The sequence below is a fragment of the Triturus cristatus genome, chromosome 12 (genome assembly GCF_964204655.1).
Source record: "Triturus cristatus chromosome 12, aTriCri1.1, whole genome shotgun sequence".
NCBI classification, from domain to species: domain Eukaryota; kingdom Metazoa; phylum Chordata; class Amphibia; order Caudata; family Salamandridae; genus Triturus; species Triturus cristatus.
This window is the reverse complement of record NC_140595.1, coordinates 154,517,987-154,541,784: the sequence shown is the minus strand read 5'-3', so window position 1 is coordinate 154,541,784 and position 23,798 is coordinate 154,517,987. Positions and strand designations below refer to the sequence as shown.

The window sequence follows — 23,798 nt, the reverse complement described above, 5'->3', positions numbered from 1 at the left end:
GCGTTCCGTCGCAGGAACGCCCCCCCTGCATGGAAACGCCCACATGAAACCTGACGCAGGTTTCATGTGGCGCAGGGCTTTACACCGTGACGCATCTCCATAGATGCGTCACGATGTAAATAGGGCGCAATGTGGCGCAGGGTTTACGCCGCCGTTGCGTCACAAAAGTGACGCAACGGCGGCGTAAAAGTGGCGCAACTCCAACATAAATCTGCCCCTACATTGCACCATGTTGTCATGAGGCTGTATCAGGTGAGTCTGCAGCTGCACAAATAGTGATTACATATCTTCTTGAAATATGCCAGCTAGGAAAAGATCATGATCTATTGATGGAGAGGTTCAGCAGCCATTTGGCATTATCACCAACAGTCAAATAATGATTGTTAGAAATTGGGTTACTGGTTGAGTGGAGTGTGAGCCCTAGTCAAGCAGCAATCACAATCCAAGGCCAAGGAGGTAAGACGCAAGCAAACCCCAAATTAACCTGTGGTCATCCTCTGGTAGCTTGGCCCAGAGCAGTCAGGCTTAAGTTGAAGGCAATGTGTAAATTATTTGTGCAACCCTTCAAACAGTAAAACAGTGACAACAGCACACAAAAAGGATTTCACACCAGGTTAGAAAATTGAACGTATTCTAATAAATAAAACAAGACCAGAATGACAAATATCCAATCAGTGAAACCAGAGATATTGAATTTTAAAATGTTAAGTTGAAATAGAGCCAAAAAGCACCAAGCACCAACAAGTGATGTCTGGCTGCACCGCACCGGGACAGAGTCACAAGTTCAGGCCAACTGCGATGGAACTCGGGCCAGCTACAAGGAACCAGTTAGGCTCGCTGAACAAAGTACCTTAAATCCTGGTTGAGGAGCATTGTGTGGATCTGGGTCAAAGAAGCACAACACAGCCAAGGTGAAGCGTTAGTTCCGAGATGCGTCGACACTGCATTGGAAGGTCTCGTTGCGCCATCATTGAAGATCTCATCGATAGGGCATGCAATTTCCTGGCATCGGGGATGTGGCATGCATCTGGCGATGTGTTGGTTTAGACGAACTTCAAGGCTGTGATGCAGAGTCCGTAATCATTGTGGAGGCTGCCATCAACAAGAGATTTGAGGACTTGGGCAGGACATGCGAGGTGCCTTCAGCGATGCATCGGTTTCGAGGACTGTGAGGGCGATGTCCAACACACGCAGCAGTGGTGGAGTGTCAGTTCTACTCAAGGATGCGCAACTCAGCTGAGGAGGTGCGTTGGTTTGGCTTGAAGATGCACCGCACAGCAGATAAAATGGTCAATTCTGCTGGTAAGCACCTTAGATCCATTTCCAAGGGACTCGGACTGGGGTGGCACCACTTGGCAGGGTAGACTCACAGATAGCAGAGTCCAGGAGCAGATGTAAGGTTGTTGGGAGCCTATTATTTCCCTTAGGCTTCAGACCAGGAAGCCAGCCAATTCCCCCTTGAGTCACTCTGGAATCAAGAGATACAGGCCCAGTCCTTCTCACCCAGGCAAGAGGGCAGCAGGCATCAGGTCAGCACAGCAAAGCAGGAATCCAGCAGAGTAGTAGTCCAGCAGTGTGGTAGGTCATTCAACAGCACAGCAGTCCTTCTTCCTGGCAGAGTATCCACAGGCCCAAAGGTGTACTGAAGTGGTGGTGTCTGAGGTCCAGTATTCATACACAGTGGTGTCTTTGAACTGGAGGAGACTTCATAGACATGCCTTTGAAGCACACTGATGTCTACCCTTCCTGCTCTGGCCCCAGACTCATTACAAGGAGTTGGCAGCCCTTTGCGTGTGGGCAGGACACAGCCTCTTTGTGTGTTACTGAGGCTGTGCTCAGCTCCTTTTTCGCATCCTGCCAGTAATGGCCCATTAACTCAAACCTAAGCTCCCATTGTGTGTGGCTGTCTACACGGAATACACAAAGTCCAACTGCCAACTACACCCAGTCCTCTGATCAGAGACAGGCTACAGTTACCAAATGGCTAAAGCAAGAAAATGCCAGCTTTCTAAAAGTTCATAATACAAAAGATTATCTAGCTGGCAATTTTCGTGCTGTTTCCTATTAGCAACTTGAGACCAAACTTCTGAATGTGTTGATTTCATATTTTATTATGTCAATTCTGTAAACAATTTTTGGGAATTATTCAAGTAGTTAATTTTAGGACAGGTCAAGATTACACCTCTTCAGGTATCCGGGACAAGGCCCTCGACTGGATCTACTCTTTCCTCTCCGGCAGAATGCAGCGGGTCAGACTGCCCCCTTTTCTCTCGGACCCTACACCAACCACATGTGGAGTCCCCCAGGGGTCCTCCCTCAGCCCAACGCCCTTCAACATATACATGACTCCTCTCGCCCCCATCGTCAGAACCTACAGACTCAACATTGTTTCATACGCAGACGACACCCAACTCATCCTCTCCCTATCCAACGAAGCCAACGCAGCCATACACAACTTCCAAGAAGGCATGGAAGCTGTCGCCAAATGGATGAAAAGCAGCTGCCTGCAACTCAACACCGACAAAACTGTAGTACTCATCATGGGCCCACACCCCAAAGCTTGGATCGACACCTGGTGGCCCCCCGCCCTCGGTAGCCTACCCACCCCCACGGACCACACACGCAACCTTGGAATCATCCTAGACTCCGAGCTCAAAATGGACCGTGAGATCAACTCCGTCACATTCTCCTGCTTCCACATCCTCCGCCTCCTTCGTAAGACCTTCAAATGGATCCCCCTCTAGCACAGAAAAACCATCACCCACGCCCTCGGAACCAGCAGACTCGACTACAGCAATGCACTCTACGCCAGAATAAACAAAAACCTCACCCGCAAGCTACAAAACAGCCAGAACGCCGTCGCAAGAATGGTCCTCAATCTACCACGACACTGCCACATCTCCCAACACCTGCACACACTCCACTGGCTCCCCATTGAGGCTAGATTGACCTTCAAAATCCTCACCCACGCACACAAAGCCCTCCACAACACCGGACCAGCATACCTCAACAGCCGAATCAACGTCCACGCACCCCAAAGTACCCTAAGATCAGCCCAGCTCTCCTACGCTGTGGTTCCCCGCACCAGAAAGATCAGATCAAGAGGCTGCTCCTTCTCCTTCCTTGTGGCCAGAGCCTGGAACGCCCTACCGCTCCACCTAAGGCAGACAATATCACTCCCCATCTTCATGAGAAACCTCAAGACCGGGCTCTTCGACAGACCCCCTCCTTGATGGACTGGAACCTGCACCGACCCTCCTCCTCAGCACCTTGAGACCCTTACGGGTGAGTAGTTGAGCTTAACAAACCCATGATTGATTGATTGAATACATAAAGCAAAAATAACACAGAACTTAAACACAATCAACAGAGTAATTTCATGTGACAACAAACACAAATAAAATAACAGTTTTCGAATATTAGATCAGTAAACTTTTACACGCCAACCCTACTCTTAAGTTCATTGCCAAAATCAGATCACATTCGAAGGTTGCCAACCAAAGGGAATAGGGATTCTTGCCAACAGGGTCACATATTCAATGATGATTCCCCTGTGAGGCTCTCTTTATTTGTCAAAAGGCTCAGGAGAAACAAGCCTTTTGACAAATAAAGAGAGCCTCACAGGGGAATCATCACTGAATACGTGACCCTGTTGGCAAGAATCCCTATTCCCTTTGGTTGGCAACCTTCGAATGTGGTCTAATTTTGGCAATAAACTTAAGAGTAGGGTTGCCGTGTAAAAGTTGAGTGGTCTAATATTCAAAAAATGTTATGTTATTTGTGTTTTTTGGTCACATGAAATTACTCTGTTGATTGTGTTTAAGTTTTGTGTTATTTTTGCTTTTTGTATTAATGTAAGCAAGAGGTGTAATCTTGATCTGTCCTACAATTAACTACTTGAATAATTAAAAAAAAATTGTTTACAGAATTTACATAATAAATTATTTAGATCAACGTATTCAGAAGTTTGGTCTCAGGTTGCTAATTGGAAGCAGCATGAAAATTGCCAGCTAGATAATCTTTTGTATTATGAATATTATTGGTCTAGTCCAGCTGTGTGTTCTAGGGCCCACACCTCTGTCAAATATAAGCTTTCTAAAAGTGGCATTTTCTGAATTGTAATTTAAAATCTGACTTCACCATAAATTAGGATTGTACATTAGCATTCCAGGGGTACCAAACTTGAAACAGTTATATCGTCCAATTTGGAAATTACACTTATAAAATGTAATAAGGTGAATCCAATGCTATCCTATGGGAGAGATAGGTCCTGCAGTAGTGAAAAAACGAATTTACGCGTTTTTCACTACCAAGACAGGTAAAACTTAAAAGTACATTTCCAACTTTTTAAATACACTGTACCCTGCCTGGGGGCTGTCTAGGGCCTACCTTTGGGGTGAGGCATGTGTATTAAAAAAAAAGGTTTGGGGATGGCAAAAGGTTTATTTTGGCAGGTCAACATGACGGTTTTCAACTGCACATAGATTCTCTGGATGTATGACGTTACAACGCATACATTTACATCGCGGTACACTACATCGCGGTTTTAACAACGCAAGTTGTTACAACGACTTGCGCTAGATGGCGCTCTAGGACAAGGAATAGGACTTAGGAGTAGTATAATTTACTATTCCAACTCCAGTCTACGTACAGTAGGGAAGGTGTTGGATAGTAAATTATACTATTCCTTGTCCTAGAGCGCCATCTAGCGCAAGTCGTTGTAACGACTTGCGTTGTAAAAACTGCGATGTAATGGCATCGCGATGTAATCCCCGCGTTGTAAACGATGTTTCCCAGATTCTCTACAATGGCAGGCCTGAGACATGTTTCAAGAGATACTTAAGTAGGTGGCACAACCAATGCTTGCATACCCACTAGCAGCATTTAATTTACCAGCCCTGGGCACATGTAGCACCCATTTACTAGGGACTTACAAGTAAATTAAATATGTCAATCGGTTATAAGCCAATTCTAACATATTTTCAGGAAAGACCATAAACACATAAGCACTGGTTAGTAGTGGAAAAGTGCGCACAGTCCTAAAGTCAGCAAAATCAAATTCAGCCAACTGTGGAAGAGGAAGGCAACATGTGTGGATGTGACCCTGCAGAGAGGTCCATTTCCAATAATGACTATGAAAAACCTAAGTTCTTTTAAGTGTTCAGTCTCCAAGTGTCTGCAGTGCGGTCAAGGCAATGATATATAACTAAGAGAAAAACCTCTCATCTGAATAGACACTAATACATTTCACAACCCAAGAGACGTAGTGGCTGATTTAGAGTCTAGCAGGCATCCCATCTGACAATCACTTCAGTTGAGTCTATGGCCTCTTCTCCTCTGGCAAAGAGCAACATGCCTTATTGCAAGCTCCCCATGTTTCTCTCTACCTATATAGCAAACTCCAGTCAAGCAATTGCTCTGAAGGCAGAAGAGTTTAATGAACAGGTGTCATGATGTTTTGGCTATTGTCCCAAACTGATTTATTTATTTTTAAATCAAGGAACAATGACCCTTATGTACAAGGCACTTTCTCCATGCAGGGTGCTGTTATACTTTTATTTTCCTACTTTGGGTTGCCATGCCTCACGTGGTGGTCCAAGGCTTAGAAATCTGTTTGTCCTTACCTGAATAGAGTAGGATAACTGTCACAGTTCCCTGATAGCTCTGTACCAGCAGAAACGGCAGGTTAAGGGGTTTCACAAGGGAAGCAAGCTAAGCTCTAACTTTTGAAACCAACAATACCACCACCATTAAGGAGGCAGAGTGACCACTTGTTTCCTGGGGGGGTGAAATACTAATTTTTAGCTCTTGCATACTCTACATAACCTCCTATGTCACGACACAATAAAGGTTGCACTGGCACTGGTGATATTTAAGCCTTAATTAAGGTCAGTTAATGATGATTAGGACAAGGAACAGCTACATTAGTTACAACTTTTTCTAGGAGATTCAATGTGTTTAAATGTGTTTCATTTCTCCCCAAAAAGGAGAGTGTAGCATCCCATGATCTTTCTTTTTCCATAAGAAGTGAGCAGTGCTTTGTCAAGGTACTTTCATCAAGTTTTATCTGAGTGACTGTGGGATGATGGTGATGGAATGTGTAGAACGAGAATGTCCTCTGTGCCCTGCTCATCTTGGCAGTTGGAAAGGCTGGAAGTTGAAGCAAGTCTACATCTGAGCGTCGGTCTAATTGTTGTAACTAGAGACCTACTAACAAGGAAATAAACTACAATCTTTTTGACACTGGTCTAAGATCACCATTATGACAATAATGGAGAGCTGTTCTACATGCCCAGCCTGGGTCTTAATAAAATCCATAAGGTGGAAAGCCATGAACGTGAAGAAGACAAATGTTCTTATCAGAAAGAAGTGGTCATCAAGATGTTGCCTGGAGTAGCAATGGATGTTTAGTGTCATGAAATCTGAGATGAGAAAAGATAGTTGCCGTTGGTGAATACAGAGCACTGGAAGATACCAGATTCCTTTCAACCTGATCTGGGAGGAGGAGGCAATTAGGCACAAGAGAAGAGTCACTTGGCTTGCTACAAATACTTTTTTTATAAACCTGAAAAACAGAAAGATTAGAACTACAGCTTAGTTTTTCATGAGCACACGCTGGACTAAGAACCAGTATTCAATTGCCATGTATCCTGTGGTTTGGGGACCAAGCACCCTAAGGCTGAGGCCCATGACTGGTCGTTTCTGGTCTTGGAGGCAGCAATTCCAAATAATGCAAGAGAGTAAATTAATGTTTGAAAGTCATTGAGGATATGAGGTTCTTTAGACCTTTTTCAATGGTGGTTCCCCAGAAAGTGTGTCCAGATTCACTCAGGGCTTGGTTTAGATATTGGTAGATGGGTATTTCATCACCGATATTCATCCGTCTTACTACAAGTACACTGGGATATAATACTTGTAATTTGACAGACATGTTATTGTCACACTTGTCAAGGAGTTACCTTTCCACCAAAACTAAATCAGGGCCATAGCTTTTAATAACAGTTCTAAATGTTCCCTTGAATGTATCAAGTGGGAATTCTACTAGTGTCGTGGAGATGTTCTGCAGCAAATCTCCCACTAGACGCAGTTTTATGAGACAGCTACAGGGTGCTAGTCTTACTCATATTAAGGAAATGCAGAGTTAGTATTCTTCAAGAGATGATAGCAATATCAGTGATGCTGAAGTAAATTGATAACAGAATTTTGTGCAAGCAACTATATTTCTGTTTTATTTAAGTGACCCAATATTTTTTTACCAATCTGGGTTTCTTTAATCATAACAATTTGAGCTTTGATATCTTTTAGATGCTGGAAAGAGCCATCAAATTTGTATTATCAGACAATCTGTTAATATGTTGGGTCAGGATTTGTATACTTGTTGTCTTCTAAGATTCATAACTCCAGAACAGCCTTCCTTGAGTGAATCATATGTTTTTCCCCATTCATCTCCCACTGTACTTCTGCCATTCCCTTTTTCCTGTTGTTACCCTTACCTACCCTTAGTCCTTCCCCTGACAACTATATGAGGTTTAAGGGAACCCTATAGAGACTGTCTGACAAAGATTCAGCTTCCCAAATTGTAAATGCTTGGATGGTAATTACCCCATTCTAGAAAACAAAACAGATTTCAGCTTTGAAAGATAAAAGATGGAAAAACAAATATTGTACATTTCTGTCTGTGTGAGGTTTACAATTTTATTAAAGAGCGAGGGAAGATGTCTGACCAGAGAAATCATTTTTTTTATAAACTCTTAAATACTATTGGTCCTTCATGAGGGTTTCAGGACATGTGTGACGAAATCTATGCTCACGGTGATTAGCAGAATTGTAGATGATTGTGAAGGAGAATAGCTCAAGTAAGAAGAGAAGAGTGACATTTGGGATACTAGATTAGGAATATACATCAAACATAAGAGGCTGAATAGGGAGATAAATAAGTGAGTAACAAGCAAAAGTGGTAATACTGAAGTTAATCTTTAGAGGTAAAGTAAGCTAGGAAGGAGAGTGGGTCAAAGTTGTGAACAGTGATGAGAATGATCAGAAAAAGAAGGGACCTCATTTGGTACTGAATTTACAGCCCACGCCGACAGTCAGGTAAGAAGTAAGGCTACAGTTGTCCTGTGAAATATATTTCAGTTATACCTGTAAATACATTTGTAGAGATTAAAAGCAAAATATAGAGGCAGAATTTAGGAGACTAGAAATATAGAGTTACAGAGTAGGAAAAGGTGAACAGAAAGGGTTAAATCAGCCAAAGATCTACTTAATAGGAAATTATGGACTGAGGTATTTGTATTCAATTGGAAGAAGCCAGCCAGAAGATCAAAGAGTTGGGTCACTAACTAGAAATGGCAGTCAGTGCAGTACTACAGGAGAAGAAACTCGAGAGGCCTGGAGTCAAAATTACTTTTAGTAGGTGAAGCCAGCATTTAATAGAAACATTTGATAGTTTCAAACTTTTACCTGGTTGAAAGTGTTAATTTGTTGTGAGAAAAGGTAAGTTTAAATACGTTTAAGGCCCTACAGTGAGTGAATGAGATACAGCAGCACAACATTAAAGTTGCAGAAGCCTGGAATACAAAGAAACTGGCTTAAATCAGTTAAAGGTGCTGGAGTGAGCGAATCACATAGTTAAGCGTCACCAGTGCAAAGTTTAAAAACATGAAAAACACATATTTATCCTTTATCAAGATACTGTAGTGATTATAATCCCAATCACAGTTTGCTTTGATGATTTGGTGTAGGGTTAGAGCACTTTTGCAAAACAAAAACACTGAGAAATAATTTGGTTACAATATCTAATTTTAAAATGAAAACGACCTACTTGTAAAGTATCCTTCACAGTGTCATAGAGAGAAATCCCATTCTCTGCACCTCCTGGGTCATTTGGCTGATTTGAAGGAGTAGGGTCACTGTAGGTTTTATTCTGCGAAATTAAAATTTTTGTTTATAAAGTGCTATTCTCATTAAAAAAACAATACAGCCTCTAGCTTCACCATCTGTATAAAGTGATATGGGACACAAGCTTTGGGTGACAATAAGAGGCAATCTATGAGTCTTCATTATAGCAAGTTTTAAATTGTGGCTTACATAAATGTGGCAGCCAGAATATGGACTACCATAATATAGCATAATATTATCAAGGTACATACATAGAGGTAAGACTAGATTTACCATTCTTTAACATAACATAATAATTGATATGTGTATCTTTAAAGTACATAGAGATGTAGAAAGAATCTATACTGACCTATGGAAACTTTCCTTCAGATTATTGTTGTAGTTGATAATCTGGCTAAGACATTTTTGTTGCATAATATTTTTATAGTTGATATTCTGCCATACAACCATTTAGTTGCAGAATTATGAGTCTTGCCCTGACAGGCATCTCACAGAGAGGACCTCATAGAATTATGTGGGAAGAAAGGAATGGACATATAGTCCCTAGTTATAAATGATGTGGTTTTGTGTCAGGTATTAGGAGCAAAAGTTGGTTAAACCCCAATCCCCTCAATTGGTGTTCAGCCTAAATAATATATAATGAGAAAACTAATGTTGCTGTGTTACATTGTTGCAGAAATATCATGATTTGAAGACACCATCTCATATATAAGAAAATAATTGATTCACTTTTGTATTTAATATCATTATTAGTTAGATCAAGGTTTTAAATAATATTGTATGTAATATTGTATTTGCTTAGTGTTATTGTTTATTTTTGCTCATGTTTTAGTCAGGAGTTTTAGTGTGTCTAAGGCAGTAGCATGGGAAGTGACTTAAACATGTTTGTTTCTTTATATTTGTTTTATTTTTTAATTATTTCAATTTGTATTTTTGAATTTTGAATACAAATAAATCAGTTTAACTTTAAGGAAGTTTACATTTAAAATATCTATCTATCTATCTATCTATCTATCTATCTATCTATCTATCTATCTATCTATCTATCTATCTATCTATCTATCTATCTATCTATCTATCTATCTATCTATCTATCTATCTATCTGTCTACAACAAATTGTAGATTCAATTTTGAATGTGTTTTTGACAATGTTTTAGATGTGAGTTGTAAAGTTTGTAGGGCTGATCCTAAAATCTATTTAAAATGTTTCGTTGGTTCATGATTCATTCTTCAAAATGTTATTTGTACTTTTCTTTTTGAATTCTTAATCAGTTCATAAAGTAGATTATTTTTACATTTTAAAAATGTTTTTTTCATTGCTTTTTGAATTTTCATGGGAAGTGTTTTGGTGATATATTAATTTAATTGTTTGTAAAAACTAAAGATTAAGGGTCTGATTAGAGTTTGGTACACAGGTTACTCAGTTACAAATGCAGCAGACATCCCATCTGCCGCATTGCATATGACTGAGGCTATAATTCACTTGTGCTACAGTGGTGAGATATTTGCCAAACTATAAATGTGTCCATAATAATTAATGTAATAATTTTTTATTCAAATATAATTTCTAATCAATTTTCAATTAATTAATTTTTATATTTTCATTTATTATATATTGATAATTGTTCTTATTAAAAATCAAATTATGTTAAGTTAGCTGTTGAAATGAATGTATTTTAGTTCATGTTCGTTGAGAACATTTTTTAAAATTGTTAATAATTTCATATTATGGGCCTGATTACGATGTCGGTCAGACGAGCGTCTGACCAACACCGTAGTGGGATTGGAACCGCCTGACTATTAGTCGATGGCTCCACACACAGCAATAGGATGCAGCCGCCATATGAGTGGTCAGAAACATCAATTGTTCTATAGCAGCTTTTGCAATGACCAGAAAAGGGCTGCAAAAGACACACAATTGATGGACGGAATGCAGAACCAATCAAAACATTCACCCTCAGTCAAGAGATCTGGGTTAAATCCAACATTCTTTTGCTCACCATGCCACCCCAGTTTAGACCTGGCCATGTGGAAAGGGCTGCAGCACAAGCTGCAATAGAAAAACTGATGTTTTCAAACATTCCTGTACCATGAGGCAGGTGCCTGCCACATGGTACAGGGATGTTTAGGGGGGCAACATAGGTATCCCCTAGGCCCCATAGCCGAGGGCCGGGGGGGAGGGGCCCTGTTAGGGGCCCCCAAAGTCACTTTCCACCTGCCTTTTCATGGCTGGCAGACCGCTATGAAAGGGCATGCAGAAAGTGACACTGTAATCCTAACGGTGGACCAGAGGCTGGCTCTGCTATCATTTTAGGGTTACAATTCCGCCCGCAGCCCTGACGGGCTCTGTGAGCCCATCGTAAGTGAAGCGGCATTCCCCAGCGGGGTTCTCTCTGACCACCAGTATCATTATACTGCATCCAGACGGAAAGCCATGATATCAGGCGGAAGTCCTCCAACGAGCTGCCAGATGGCTTTCCACACAACATCATAATAGGGCCATAGTTGCTTTATTTATTAGAATTTAGCATTTGTAAAACACTGTATATTTTTACTTATTTGTACTTATTGACGGGAGCCTGTTTCTTTCTACTTCTTGCTGCCAGTTTGAACATGGGGGAGCAGGGACCACGACCCCCAGCCTGCCTAGCGGCGCGGACGCCACCAACGCATTTCCATGTGCCAGGAGGCGCTTAAACTTGGCCAGGGCTCCCGCAGCTCGGGAGCCCATGTCTTTCGTCCGACACCAGGCTGGGCCTACCCTCTTGGTTTTGCTCTGTTTGTATTTCCTCAGACCTCTGCCCAACAGGCTCATCCACTTTCCTGCCTCTTCTACAGCTCAAACTCCACTTTTCACGACAGCTGCCGTTGACCAGCTAGGGAGCAATCTCCTTTGACACCTATTCTTGTATACCCGCATTAACTATTTGTTGGACGTGCTTCTTAAAGCATTAACATCTTAAAGGGTCAAGGAGTTGGATTGACAAGGAAAGTGTTTTAATCCAGTCTGAAAGTTTTGTATTTCCTTTTGTGTAGTGAGCTGACCTTAACACCCTAACTATCTTTAAAAAATAACTTTTAATTGTGCAGGGTGGACCTGGGCATCTTTACTCTGAAAAGATCAAGCATACAAACAATAGGTAAGTGTAGGGGGGTGGCTGGATCTAGAAGTAAAGGGCCCCCGCATACTGGTGGTAGCATGGATGCCTTTTTGCAGAGCGCAGCTGGGGTTTTGGACAAAGAGATTGAATTGGTGGTCAGATATTTATCTCAATCACCTTCCCACCTTTCTCAATTGATTTCCCCAGTCACCCCACATGCTGGCACTCAAACTCGGTTACAGCCCGATCAGGTAGACCGGGTTGATCAGTCGCCAGTTGATGTAGGTGGTGCTATTCCTCTTTCCACAACGGTCATCACCAGGTGTGGTGCGCACATGCAAGCATCTGGGTCAGGACTGTGCAAGCTTTCTGAAATCCGCCTGAGCTCAGGAGGCACAAAGAGGAAGTGCCCTTTGGTGGTGGGACCCTGTAAACGAAGTAAGAAAGCTGGCCCTCATCTAACCTCAGCAGCACACTAAGTAGCGCCCAACTTGGATGCAAACTCGTTAGACATGCTTCAAACTGCCTTGCTGTCAGCATTCGATACCAAACTGGATCCCATCTTAAATCGTCTTGCTGCATTGGAAAATAACTTCTCTGAACTGACAGCCTCTTTGCAAAGGCACCGCGCCTCTCTTACGACAAGTCATCCTCCCGCAAAGCCTACGCCCTCAACCGCTATCCTTAGCCTCAACGGTAGTGGTACGGGGGCGGGAACAAGAGTGGTACACATCGCTACACAGCAGTCAAACACCGTGGTAGCAGTCTCATCGACATTAACTATGATTCAAACTGATTTTCAGGACTGTTCTTCTATTCGTAGGGGGGTTAACATTTTGAATCCAGCCTCCTCTCAGCCCCGCCAATCCCAAAGTGTCGATGACAGGGGAGATGGGTTTGATGTCATGCCCCGGGGGATATTAACTACCATTCCCTTAGTGTGGTCTCTGTTCATCTCCCTCCTCAGTCTACCCCCCCTGGTCGTGGTGATAGCTAACGTACTGCGTCTGGTTCCTGGTATTAAGGAAGACTTTTTCCAGCTGAAAAATAAGGTGGTGCACTGGCTTAACTCTAACATCATCCCCAGGCTCAGGGTGGAAAATCAAATTCTAATGGTGCGTAGGACATGGTGGGTTGGTAGCTGTAAGAAACATTGGCAGGTGGATTGTATTATTATTAATTTTAATAACCCAATCATTGTAAATCACATCTTAAGCACGGTTGAGCAGTCTGACTATCGGTGTTGGAATTCTGCAATCATGGCACTCCCGTTGGGTTTCTTAAGGGAAGAGGTGTGGCGCAGCGGCCAGGGCAAATGTCTCCAGAACCCGGGGGCTCACGGTTTGATCCCCGGCACCAGTGGCAGATCAACCCAGCACCATGTGACTCTGGGTAATAGCTTGCTTAATCTTCTCGACGGCCCCTAGCGCCTTGACACCCTCAGGTGATTGTTCACACTTTACAAATACTGGACATTTACATTTACATTTTACTGACCCAGAAATTTCCAATCGGGGCCTCGACATGAGGGGTGCCATCAGGGTATAACTCAGGGGTTATCAGGGGTAAGCACTGTAAATAGGTTTGCTCCTTTGAGTTTTCTGGAAGACTGTGATTGACGCTCTAAGGTTCCCCCGGACCCTGTGGTGGTTGTACCTTTGGGAAATGTCCTGCCTACGGAACAGGTATTGAAAAGTGGAGTGTGGAGGGTGTAAGTTCCTTTCTTGGAACATCGCGGGTAGGCAAAGAAGTTTGGCATTCCTAGATGGTTGGCCCTTGTGAAACATTATGATGTGATATGTCTCCAGGAAACTTGGGCCACGTAGAATAATTACCACCTGGATGGCTACATAACCCTCTTTGTTCCAGCAATTCCGTCCATGTCAGGGAGAGCTAAGGGGGGGCTCACTACTCTTGTCTCGTTAGCTGTCCTTGATATTTCCGTTACCTTACTTTATGTTTCCCTCAATGTACATGTGATGTTGCTGTCTAGTGGCAAGAGTAAGCTACTTTTGGTAAATGTATATAACATGGGAGTCACACACAAGGACGCGGGTAGCATAATGCAGCTGGGGTCGGTACTACGTGGTGGCAATTTGAAAAGTCAGAGTTGGTATCACATCTTCTTAACAGGGGATTTTAATATCCATATGTGTGGGGACATCAGGCAAGGAGGTATGGATAAGGGTGGGCGTAATGTGCGTAAGGGACCTACGCGGAGAGGCACGGAGATGGAACCAATCTCCGCACTCTCCGCCTAGTTATGTTACGCACCTTCCGCCTCCCGCCGGCCTCCCACCTGCCTCCCACCTGCCTCCCGACCGCCTCCCACCCACAGTATTAAATACATTTAAAAACACAAATTTCAAATAACCTTACCTTATCAGCGGCGTCCCCGGGCTTCCAGCCGTCTACATCCCGTCTTCTTCTGGGAACTGAGCATGCGTGGGCTTCCGCACATGCGCAGTTCCCAGAAGAAGAAGCGATGGAGACGGATGGAAGCCCGTGGACGCCGCCTATAAGGTAAGGTTATTTGAAATGTGCTTTTTAAATGTATTTAATACTGCGGGCGGGAGGCGGGCGGCAGGCGAGAGGCCAACTTCCGTTATGCCCTAGTGTGCGGAGATTTGCCTTGTTTCTCTGCCTTTATCACGGAAGGCCAAATCTCCGCACATTCCGTGGGCAGAACGGAGTTGTCCACCCACCCCTAGGTATGGAAGCTATGGGTTGCGCACGACAAGCAGGCCTGCACTTGGAACACACCCCACAGAGTACCGAGCTTAACTCTATCCCTCTTGAATTCGATTTAACATCAGTCATGAATAAACTGCCCCCGCGGAAAACAGATATCACTCCCACATTCATGGGGAGAGGGTGCGCGACCTTTATAGATTTTACTTGTGAATCTGCCCCTTTCTTTTCTTTGGTCACTGATATTTCTATCCTGACAAGTGAATATAGCAGAAAGACAACTGTGTGTGCAGTTCCTCAAGGGGGGAGGTTTGGGTGAGGGAAAGGAACAAGTCTCTTATTGAATGCCCTCACACACCTAACAAGGTGTCATGCTTCATCATTGGGCTGTGCTCCTCGTCGGGCCGGCGCTGCAGTGCCCGACGGGCTCCCACGAAGGGGCTGTTTGCTAGAGATCTTTTAAGAGACAGCAGTTTGGTGCGTGAGGGTGAATGAACTGTGTAGTGAGTGAGTGTGCGAGTGATTTAAAATAGGTCTAACACTGTTGGGAGCCTGAGCCTGGGTAGGAGTGCTGGAGTGGGTTTTTATTGTAATTTTTTTTTTGTATACCCTCTCCATTTTTGCATGTTTATATTAATAAGATTAATTGATTATTAGTAATTGTATTAACTGGTTTGCTGTGGAATTAAATCAATCTTACTAGAATAAAGAATACACGTAGGAATTGCTTTTGCATGGCCTAACTAATACGTAAACTAAAATGTGTACGCATATTGATCATAGATAAGTAGAAAATTACATATTATATGTTGCTTCTGTGATGTATTTGTGATTTGTGCTTTATTAATGTGAGTATAACCCGCATTAAGTGTTGCTTCTGCCAGATAAATACACACACATATGGGTATTAGTAAGGGGATAACATTTTATTAGTCATTTCTATGTATTAATTACGTTTTTGTGTCTCTTTGCTTAAGTTGACCATTTCGGGTGGCCACAAAATGGCTGACATCCCCATTTGACGTGATGACTTCATTGTGAAGGTCTCTGGGTGGACTGCGCATGCGTCACCAACAGCAGCGGTGACCGAACAGTGACCCTAACCCGACTGTGCCCATCAAGGACACCCTGGGAGGAATACCAGCTTTATTGAATAAACAATAAGAAGATACTTTGGTCCCAGGATTTTATGAACTACATTTAAAAGAAACATTTTGCATATGGGAAAGTGGTGGTACGGATTTCATCCACCAATCATAGACATTCAAAGAAGACTACTCGTTACTTTTGGAATTTAATTTTACTATAAAACAGCATAGAATAGATAGGGTAGGGTCGCATCTTTGAATTTCCTGACGTTATGCTGACGGAGAGGACGGTGACACTGCAGGACAGCTGTTTCCAAAGACTCTGACAGATTGAACTGATGACCAAGATTTTGACTTAGAGGACGACTTTAGCCAGATTAGGTAAATATGATGGTCAGCTACTTGATTAACAATCGATTTTCAATTATTCAGATAAAGATTTAAGATTTATTACAAGAACTGTGTTGGGTAATTATTATGAAATTGTGTATTTATGTAAATAAATTGTAGATTGAGTATCACTTTAACCAGCAGCTAAGCTGATCCATGGCCTATCCATGGGAGGAGTACTAAAAGGTGAAGCTTAGGCCTTAATGAATAGAGAAAGGTCTCATTAGGGATAAGGGAGTACTTCCTTCCATCACAGCGAACGGAACAATCGCCTCCTAGGAAAACAGATCAATAGAGGATGAGTGTTGGTGTTATGGGCCCCACCAGCGAATGTAGTGATTGAGTGTGTCTGTGCGATCTATGGTCTGTGACGAAGGGAGGGATTTTGCATTCCGCGCTGCAGCAGGAGCACCGCTAGTTGCGCGCCCCCCTGCATGGTGAGCAACGAATTGCTCACAAGGCAACCCCGTCTACCCACGACCCCACAACTGGGGGTCACTTCTTTCCAGGTCCTCCATTGCCCTTGGACCGCATCTTACATTGCTGGAGATATACTGAATTTTTATTACGCTGACATTGTAGTAGGGTAAGAGTTTTTGAGCACTTTCTCCCTGAGACAACGGTCCTGAAAAATTGCCGAGTGACCCGTTAGGGGCAGTAGGCAAGAAACATGTCGACCACACTCATTTACTAGTCCCTGTGGATCATTATTTCTCCAGACAGGGCGCACACATTTTAATTAGGTTAGCACACCACGTGAATATAAATAATCCCCAAAGGCAGTGCTAGACCTATTTTAAATCACTCGCACACTTACTCACTACACAGTTCACTCACCCTCACGCACCAAACGGCTGTCTCTTAAAAGATCTCCGGCAAAGAGCCCCTTCGCGGGAGCCCGTCAGGCATTGCAGCGCCGGCCCGACGAGGAGCACAGCCCAATGATGAAGCATGACACCTTGCTAGGTGTGTGAGGGCATTCAATAAGAGACTTGTTCCTTTCCCTCTCCCAAACCCCCCCCCCCTTGAGAGTTGTCTTTCATAATCCTTGGAGCATTGTGCAGGACCTCGCATCATGGTCGGTGACGAAGGGAGGGATTTTGCATTCCGCGCTGCAGCAGTATTTCTTGGTAGCAGAGTTATGGTTAGCTACTGTTTTGGTTTGGTGATCATTGCTTGTAAATAGCTTATTGACTTTTTGATTATTGATTGGTATTGATTTATGTACTAACACTCTATGTTGAGTCGCGTCAAGTTATATGTTGTTTGCACGGCTTCTGGGATGTAGGAAGTCGGAAGTTTGTAACAGTTCCGTAGTAGAGCAGAGGTAAGCGCTGCTCTCGGGAAAGCCGGAATTGTTGTTGCCCTGTAGGTACACAGGGGAAACGTGTAATGATTGAAGTTGCACGTCGCATTGTTTGGGTTCGATTCGGTAGCATCGTCGTGTGTTACCACTAGAAATAATTTCGGTGTAAAAGAAGTGTGTATGATAGCGAAGGTTACCTGTGAAATTTTGGTCTTTAAGTACCAGGAAACCAAATGGCATACCGATAACGCTCATCACTGAAAAGGTAGCAGGTATTCTCTGAGCATGTTAGAAGGACAAAGTAGAGGTAAGCGCTGCTTTGTTAACGTATGTCATAATTCTGTAGTAGGACAGATTGTTCGCTGTTCTCGGGAAAGACGGGATTCTGTGCGAAGAACCAAGACCTAGACCGACGCAGTTTGAGGCATCGACGGAATGGGAAGACGAAATGCATGAACGAGAAATACAAAGAAGTGGTAGAAATTATAGAAATCTGTTTGGCAGATCATATGGATATGAAACGCATGATGATCGAATGAAAAGATGGCGGAATGCAAGTATGACTGAGGGTATGTTTCCTGTGAGAGCAGTAGGAGAGAATGAAGGAAGAAAATGTGTGGAGAAAAGAAATGATGTGGAATCAAGAGGTTATGAAGCGAATGAATCAGATGATGATGTGCTGGATGATGTGTTTTATAAAAATCCACCACCGTACCGACCAGACCCAGAAATGTTGACACCAAGTGCCCCAATGAGAGAAACATTACGAATTATCAAGTCTGAAACTATGTCACCAGATTTAGGAAGAAGGAACTCCATTAGAGAAGTAGAAAAGAGGTCAGAGAATAGAATAAATAGTGAAAATTCAGCAGAATTGGCCAAAACAACCCTAGAATTAATAGAGAAAATAAGAGAATTAACCAAGAATTTAGAAGCTGTAACAGTTCCCGTGACCATAGGTCCAGTAATGCCCATTTTTGAGAAGCAAAAGGATAGCGAACATTGCTTGACGGTACCTTACCGGAACCATAATTTGGATGAGAGTCCAGAACGGAGTCAAATTGAGAATCCGTGGGGACAGACAATAAATATGTTTGAACCAGGCGTTTCAAATAATCCATTTATAAATCAGAATTATGCTGAAAAGAGTAGAACGACAGTAGAAACATTATTGGAACCCCAGAGAAATCCAGAAAAGAGTAGTGTAGAAAACCCAGTAGGACCTTCTGTGGAAGAACTAAGTGAATGGCTAAGAGGGTTACAGAAACAAGATAAAGAATCCCAGTCAATAGATGTGGCCAAGTTACAGATGGTATTAGAAGAATTAATTGTAGGGACTATACCTGTAGAAAAATTGAAAAATTATCAGGATGAGGAATTGTTATTCCTATGTAAAAGCGTGACATGGAGAGCAAAAAATCTACATGAAAGACTAGGAGAAATTGCAAATGAAATGGGTATAGATATTGATAAGGTAAAAGCCTTACAGAAACCCTATCGAGTTGATTTTACTGAAAAGGACATTGAAAATCTGAACACTACAGGACAGATAGGTCAGATTAAGGACATAATCATTTTATTGAGAAAATGGGGAGATGTGGATAAATGGAGAAGTAAGTGGTATAGAAAGCGTAGTGATGCCTCAGAAAAGACAGTTTCGGCATTCCCTGTTAAGAGAAATTCCAGGAGGGGGACATGTACATGTCCCCTGGACAAGACAGGACATTTTGTCATTAACGAATGATTTCCCTCGACTACGCGAAAAGCCCGTCGAGTGGTACCGGCAAGTAGACAGATTTGTAAAATTATCCAAAGTATTATGGATAGATCGAATAGCCTGTTTGACATAATAGTGCCAGCAGACTTGTGGACGGAATGCAAGCTTATGATTAATTGGCCAAATCAGGAATACCCTAGGGATCCTAAGACAGGAGCTCCCGACCGAGAGGTAATGAAGAAATATGAACAGGTTATGGTATTTTTGAAAAATAAGGTACCCCCCAAAGAGACAGATTGGGTAAAAATTGACCGAACACATCAAGAAAGTAAGGAGTCAGTACATGCATACTGTGAGAGGTTGATCTTGGCTTTTAAACAGTTTAGTGGAGATGAGAACCTGAGTGATAAGGATTTGAGTAATTTCGTATACAGATTTGTATATGGATTACGTCCAGACATTGGTGATATGATAAAGCAACATATGGTAGATTGGCAAAACAAGAAAATAGATGAAGTTTTGAGACATGCTAAATATTTTAGTGATGAAATTGAGGCAAAACAGCGAAAATTAAAAGAAAAGGCAACGTGGGCGCAGGTGAAAGTGGCTGAAAGACAGGAAGCTCAGTTAGTCGAACAAGCAAATAACCCAGGAACTAAACCGAGATTTGGCCCAGGAAAGGGGAAAGGTAATATAGAAGAAGCTAAAAAGAAGTTTCCATGCCACAATTGCGGTAGGTTAGGGCATTGGAAATCCGAGTGTAAGTTTCCTCCAAGTACTAATAATGAAAATCCATCATTGAATCCACAGGTGCAGAATGAGGTGAGTGGTCAACTGCAGCAGCAGCAGCAGGTGGTTACCTCACAGAATCAGGTGCCAAAACCACCTTTCCCGCAGAGCAGAAACACACAGAAGTATAGTAACGAATCGGGATTCTACAATGAAGAACAGGTAAATAAACCGCAACGCGCTCGCGCTGTTTCGCAGTATTGGCTGCAACGCGATGAGAGTGAGTCAGAAGGAAGCGATTGACGGTGCCGAAGGGAGGAAGAAGAGTGCATACTTGGCGCAACTCTAGAGGTAGACCAGACAGGACCATTTGTAGATGGGAGGGTTAATGATGAAAATATTACTTTCCTAGTGGACACTGGCGCTACTCGATCAACTGTTAGATCCTCTTTCGGATGAAACAATCCAAGTAGTTGGTGTGTCCAACAAACAGATAAAGACATTTTTGACAGAACCAGTAAAAGTTAGTATAGGGAAATTTACAGAGATGCACCGCTTTGTTGTGTGTGACACCAGCCCAGTGAATTTATTAGGTAGGGACCTGTTGTGCAAAATGAATTGCACTATATTCTGTACTCCAGATGGAATAGCATTTGAAACACCAGATGAGGATGTACTGTATAAAATGACCATAGCTAACAGAGAAGATGAGGTTACTGAGACTTATGCAATATTCAACCCTGATGAATTACCTAAAGAATTGAAGCAGTCAGGAAAAGCGGAAGTATGGGATTTCACCGGAGAAGATGTAGGGCTAATAAGAAATATAGATCATGTGAAAATAACTGTAAAGGAAGGAATAAGCTATCCCAATATTCCTCAATATAAATTGACACCTGAGATAATTGAAGGAGTAACCCCAATAATTGAGAAAATGATTCAACAAGGAATACTGAGAGAGATAATGAGTAGTCCATGTAATACACCCATAATGGGACTGAAAAAGCCTAATGGAAAATTCAGGATAGTACAGGATTTGAGAAAGGTAAACAAAATTGTTGTGTCATGCTGTCCCATTGTGCCAAATCCATCAGTTATTTTGTACCAGATTCCCCATGATGCGGAATGGTATACAGTAATTGATCTATGCCATGCTTTTTTTTCTATCCCATTACATCATGACAGTCATCAAATTTTTGCATTTCGGTTTGGAGAGAGGATCTTGGCATGGTGCCGAATCCCACAGGGGTATACAGAAAGCCCCTCAATATTCAACCAATTATTGAAGAAGTCATTAGAAAGTCTGCAAATGCCCGAGAGTCCAGTACTAGTTCAGTATATCGGCGACCTTTTGGTGGCGTTGAAAACACGTGAAGCTTGTGAGGTAGACACTATAGCACTACTAAATCATTTGGCAGACGGAGGATTGAAAGTGTCACCAGCAAAATTGCAGTATTGTAAGAAGGAAGTACAGTATTTGGGACATAAAATCGAGAAAGGACTGAGGAAAATAACTATAGACAGAATCAGAATCATAAAAGGAATGAGAGCTCCCATGACTCAGAGAGAGGTGAGAATGTTTCTGGGAATGGTAGGGTACTGCCGTCAGTGTATCAGCAACTTCTCGCTGATTGCAAAACCTTTGGTGCGTTTGACCAGGAGTGATGTAAAAGATCCCCTGGAACTGAACAAAGAAGAATTGGCAGCATTCAAACGATTGAAAGAGGGTTTGTGTGAAGCACCAGCACTAGGTATGCCTTATTATGAGAAAGAGTTTGAGTTGTATTGCAGTGAGAGAAATGGATGTGCACTTTTTGTTTTGATCCAGAAACATGGAAGGTTGAGAAGACCAATTGCATACTTTTCATCAATGCTTGACCCAGTGGCTGCAGCTTTACCTGGGTGTTTGAAGGCAGTGGCTGCAACATGTCGAAGCCTAGAGCAGAGTGACGGAATCGTGATGGGATATCCATTGAGAGTGTTTGTACCTCATGATGTGGCGATTCTTTTAACAAGGAGTCGTACTCAGTATATGACACATAGTTAGCTGACTAAGTATGAAAAGGTCATTTTAGGTGCAACAAATGTGAGCCTTTTGAGGTGTTTGAATGTGAATCCTGCAACTTTGTTACCAGATGCTGAGAATGTGGAAGTGAGAGATGAAGCAGATCATGATTGTTTGGATGTGCTTGAGTATTGCACGAAGCCACGACCAGATATAAAAGATGTACCTTTGCCAGAAACTGATTTTGTGTTGTTTGTTGATGGGTCATGTTTGAGAACAGATGAAGGAGTACTAAGTGCAGCATATGCAGTATGTACGGTTGCAGCAGTTATGGAAGCATCTTACCTGAAAGGAGTGAGGTCAGCTCAAGTAGCTGAACTTGTTGCTTTAAGACTAAAGCATGTAAAATTGGGAAGAGTGTGAGAGTGACTGTGATAACTGACAGCCAGTATGGCTTCGGGGTTGTCCATGATTTTGGCCAACTTTGGCTACAAAGAGGTTTCCTGACCTCAAGTGGAACCCCTATTAAGAATGCTGAAGTGGTTGGAAAATTGATTGAGGCGATACAGCTGCCTAAACAATTGGCTGTGGTGAAATGTGCTGCCCATGGTCAGGGTAGTGATTACATCACTACCGGAAACAGGTATGCTAACGATATGGCACAGTATTGTGCAAGGAATCAGAATTCAGTCAATCGGGCAAGGGAAAAGGAAATGTTTTCTTGCTCAGTAATGTTTACTAACATTGTGGGAACTTGGGAAGAAGTGAGGCAATTGCAGGAAGAGTCAGGAGATGAGGAAATGAAACATTGGATAAAAGCAGGGTGTGCACCAAGAGAGAAGGACTGTGTGTGGGTCTATCGAGATGGAAGACCAGTAATGCCTGATAGCATGATGTCTACCATGGCACAGATGTATCATGGCCAGGGACACATAGGGAGAGATGCTATGATCAGGTCCTTTAAGCAGACCTGATACAACCCCAAGTTTAGACTGGTAGCAGAAAGTCTATGTCAAAGATGCCTAATATGTCAGCAATACAATCCTGGAAGGATGGTGAGTCTAGGAACCATAGGCCGAGAAGGAGGTCCTTTCACTAGAATGCAGGTGGACTTCATTGAAATGCCTCCATGTAACAGATTGAGGTATGTTCTGGTCATAGTCTGCCTATTCTCCAGGTGGGTGGAAGCATTTCCAACTAGAAGAAATGATGGGATGACAGTGGCAAAGCTTCTTTTGAGAGAATTCATCCCCAGGTTCGGGTTCCCAGTGACCCTTGAATCAGACAGAGGAGGACATTTCCATAAAGAGATTGTAAAATTGATTAGTGAAGCATTGAATGTACAACAGAAACTACATTGTGCCTACCGACCAGAGGCTTCTGGTGTGGTTGAACAGATGAATGGTACGATCAAAAATAGAATTGGGAAAATGTGTTTAGCCACAGGTATGAAATGGCCTGATGTCTTGCCTCTAGTACTAATGACAATCAGGGCGATACCAGACAGAACTACAGGGTTAAGTCCACATGAAATAAGTATGGGACGAGCAATGAGGCATGTGTACATTCCAGTCAACAAGCTGATGACAATAACTGATGACATGGTGTTGGAATACTGTAAAGGCCTGGCTGACGCAGTCCATTCTGTGTTTCATCAGGTTGGAGCGGATGCCACCACCCTTGAAAGGAAGCCAGCCCATGATCTGAGCCCAGGTGACTGGGTAAGGATAAAAGTCCACAGAAGAAGAAACTGTTTGGTTCCAAGGTGGGGAAAACCAAGACAAGTCATTTTGACCACGACAACAGCTGTGAAGTGCGCTGGATTGAAAAACTGTATCCATGCCAGTCATACCTTGAGGATACCAAATC

The 23,798-nt window shown here is 42.7% G+C and overlaps 1 protein-coding gene across 3 annotated transcripts in view; it reads right to left on the bottom strand.

The window, feature by feature from the left end:
- Positions 1 to 23,798, bottom strand: part of LOC146772949 (SLAM family member 5-like) — a 408,736-nt gene that overhangs the window by 20,430 nt on the left and 364,508 nt on the right. For 2 of the 3 annotated variants that reach the window (XM_085637738.1, XM_085637740.1), the window contains one exon: positions 8,825 to 8,926. The exons of the other annotated variant lie outside the window; for it this stretch is intronic. In XM_085637738.1, the coding sequence (XP_085493864.1) occupies positions 8,825 to 8,926 (102 nt within the window). The remainder of the gene's footprint in view (positions 1 to 8,824; positions 8,927 to 23,798) is intronic. 3 annotated transcript variants of the gene reach the window in all.